This window comes from Clupea harengus, unplaced genomic scaffold (genome assembly GCF_900700415.2).
Source record: "Clupea harengus unplaced genomic scaffold, Ch_v2.0.2, whole genome shotgun sequence".
NCBI classification, from domain to species: Eukaryota; Metazoa; Chordata; class Actinopteri; order Clupeiformes; family Clupeidae; genus Clupea; species Clupea harengus.
Window position 1 is genome coordinate 23283 of NW_024880183.1, and position 3883 is coordinate 27165.

The 3883-nt window shown below is 43.3% G+C and overlaps 1 protein-coding gene across 1 annotated transcript; it reads left to right on the forward strand.

Annotated features, from left to right (window-relative positions):
• Positions 1–327: 327 nt before the first annotated feature.
• On the forward strand, positions 328–3122 carry LOC122131542. The gene is made up of 2 exons (XM_042706225.1): positions 328–2168; positions 2579–3122. Exon 1 carries the CDS (start codon positions 384–386, stop codon positions 1890–1892), a length of 1509 nt encoding a protein of 502 aa, XP_042562159.1. The 5' UTR covers positions 328–383; the 3' UTR covers positions 1893–2168; positions 2579–3122.
• The last annotated feature ends 761 nt before the right edge of the window (positions 3123–3883 follow it).

A 3883-nucleotide genomic window follows, 5' to 3' on the forward strand; every position in this document is an offset into this window, starting at 1 on the left:
AGTCATCCAGGCTCTGGAAGCAGGGTGTTCAGTGTCTGGAGATTCGGATACTCACTCACACGACCTCAAGTTGATGATCAAGGAGTGGAAGCGTTACGTTATGAGAGATGGCATCTTGTATAGGAAACGCCAGTGTGACGACCACCTTGTTTATCAGCTTGTACTTCCTGAAGCGCTGAGAACCTCCGTGCTCAAGTGTCTCCATGACGATATGGGCCACATGGGGATCGATCGGACACTTGACTTAGTGCGTTCCCGCTTTTATTGGCCTAGAATGTCATTCGACGTGGAGCGCAAGGTTTAAAACCTGTGGACGATGTGTCAGGAGGAAAGCACAGCCTGAACGTGCTGCCCCCTTAGTAAACATCAAAACATCCAGGCCAATGGAGTTGGTTTGTATGGACTACTTGTCAATAGAGCCAGATAGTCGCAACATCAAAGATGTTTTAGTAATCACAGACCACTTTACCCGCTATGCTGTTGCTATTCCAACAAGAGACCAAAAAGCGCGAACAGTAGCAAAAAGTCTCTGGGAGCATTTCCTGGTGCACTATGGATTCCCGGAACGGCTTCATAGTGATCAGGGCAGGGACTTTGAATCTCATGTCATACATGAACTCTGTGCTGTAGCAGGTATCAGGAAAGTGCGAACAAGTCCTTACCATCCGAGAGGTAATCCTGTTGAGCGTTTTAACCGCACACTGCTGGATATGTTGGGTACGCTGAAAGACAAAGACAAAAGTCACTGGTGTGATTTTGTGAAGCCACTCGCTCATGCGTACAACTGTACCAGAAATGAAGCAACTGGTTTCAGTCCGTATGAGTTGATGTTTGGTCGACATCCAAGATTACCAGTGGACATTGCCTTTAACTTGCCAGTCAGGGAGGCCAAATCTCAGTCACACTCCCAGTATGCCCAGAGCCTCAAGTCTCGTTTACAGGAGAGCTTCAAAACTGCTACTGCAAATGCTCAGAAGTTGGCTGATCGGAATAAGCAACGATTTGACAGGCGTGTGCGAGAATCCAAGCTTGAAGTGGGAGATCAAGTTCTGGTTAGAAACCTCCGCCTGCGAAATAAGCATAAATTAGCTGATAAGTGGGAGTCTGTTGCCTATCGTGTCCTGGAGAAGATGGGAAACTTACCTGTCTACAAGGTCCAGTCAGTAAATGGAGACAGTCCAACTCGAACCCTACATCGCGACCTCTTGTTGCCTTGCGGGTACTTGTTTGAGGAGAATGATGAACCAGCGGAACCGAAGCCTATTCGTCGTCCTCGAACCAGAGCAAATCCTTCTCGAGACCCCGACGAGGGACTTGATGAAGATTCTGACGATGATGACGACGAATCCTTCGGCCCCCCATCATTCACTGAGAAGAGGTTCACAAGGACCTATGACATCACAAGAGTTGCACCTGCTGCTCAACCTGTTGACAGTCAGTCATCCCCTGTGAAGCTGCAAGAGCCCTGCCCAATGACTGAACCTCCGGCAGAAGAGACCACTGATGTGCCCTGGGAGAATTCATCAGAAGGACGGAACAGTGCTCTGATGCCGGCAGAAGATGTGCCTGAAGTCGATCCATTGGTAGAGGGTAATGCAGAAGAGCAAAGCACAACAGACCCCAGTGGTGAAAGGCATGAAGTTGCTGAAATGTTGGCAGAAGAAAATGATAAACACACTGAAAACCATACTGAAACCTCAGAAACTGACAGACAAGCAGCTGAAGAAAGCATGCGTAGGTCTGAACGGGTGCGACGACCCCCAGGTCGTTTCCATTATCCCAAACTTGGAAAACCTTTGATTTCCTTTGCACAAACTATTTTAGAAAGCTTTAACAGTGTTCTTAATTCAATCAATGATAGTGATAATTCGCCAGTGATAATCCATATCTAGTTAGCTGGCGCATGCAGGGACGCATGCTCATTCAGGAGGGGAGTGTGTAGCCCAGCTAAAAAAATCAGTCATGCGCATTGCGCATGCGCAGGAAATTCTCTTGTTTCCGAGAACCGTTGAAGTTCAGCTGAAGTGCAAGCAGCGTGAACTTGATAACTTGATAACTTTGAAGGATAACGATATATATTTTCCTTTCCTTTCCTTTTTCGTCTCACCCTGTCATTTCACAAGCAGAGAGTGGATTGAATTCATTTTTTAATTAAGAAAAGAGCTTCGGTAAGTTTAAGTTTTCATACTGTAACGATCTCATATTGTAGAGACAAGTTCAAACTCATAGAGCAATTTTAAAAACCAGTCGAAGCATTTATTTAATATTACAACCTTTTATTTCTCAACTGTACATAGTATTTTCATGTTTAATATTTGTATTGTAATATAACTTTGTTGAAAATGGGTTTATTACCGAATTGTATGTATATACTGTCCATACGGGTTTTGTTGGCCATGCAGGCTAATTGCATTTTGTGTTTAACTTAACGGCTGCGCGGCAGCGGAAAGATAACCACCTTTTAGGGCAGCTCGGTTTTCCACCTGTAGATTTAGATAAAAGATTTAGATTTAGTAAAGCTTTACGTAGATTTTAGATACTGAATATTAACACTCGAATCTATTACACTGTTGTGTAGATTGGTTTTAAGTTTGGATTTAAGAAGACTCAGAAAAGATGGCGAGCTTCCCACGGAGATCTTTGCACCCCGCGCATGGAGCATCAAACCTGTGGTAGCCTGGCCAGCTACCATAAGGTTTCTTCGACGACAGTTGAACAAGCACTTTGCATCTTTGCGCGTGGACAGATAAGTGCAATCCTTTTCACACTGAGAAGGGAATCCTTTGCATACACGAACACAGGACTGTTGATTGACTGATTTTCCATATTGTTTTTCATATTGATTTCCTGCATTGTTTTTTCCTGTTGAACATACTGAATTGGTACACTGTTTTTTAAGTGTATATTTGATTACTGAAGTGTTTCATATAGGGTGCATTTTCTTTTGCTACTTTAATTCGTATTGAATGTACATTTTGGTGCATATTTACATGTTTTTGTTATTTTCTTTTATTTAATTATACATTTACACACACTTATTCATACACTGACTGCAACATATTCAAATTTCTACATTAACATTCCAAGGAAACTGTACAAAATAAAGTGTTTACTATTTGCAAGCTTTTAGTTTTAATGGTGATTTCAACTCTAGTTTCTAGAATCTTCGTGAGTGTAGCTCTTTTCTACTAGTCCAGACAACACAGGTGCTACATGTAGGATGGCTTTGGCCTTCTGTCAGCCCTGTGTCAGAAGAAACAGGAGATGAGATCGGAACAGGATATTTTAACACACTCACACACACACACACACACACACACACAAATACGCACACTCACAAACACAATCACACACACACACACACACACACACACACACACACACACACACACACACACACACACACACATACACACACACACGTACACACACACATAGAAAAAGACCTGGTGGCAATCCTTTGTAACAACATAGGAGACAGTCCTGCTGACACAACTAAAGCAAAACCAATTTCCCTTATAGAAAAACACACACACATACATTTCCCACATAGAAGCAGCACACAAGCGCACACACACACACACACACACACACACACACACACACACACACACACACACACACACACACACACACACACACACACACACACGCAGCTGCTGTGACAGAATAGCCACTGACTTATATCACAAACAATGTAAGAAGGCAGCCATGCTAGGCAGACTGCCAGCCTAGTACCTAGGGTAGATGGGCAAACAGCCTCCAGGAAATTTCATACATAAACACACACACACACTGACAGAATTGGCCTTGTCTTATATTAAGACAAATGGCATCAACATACCACTCGGTAAATGAGGAAATTTCCACAGCAATATTCAGC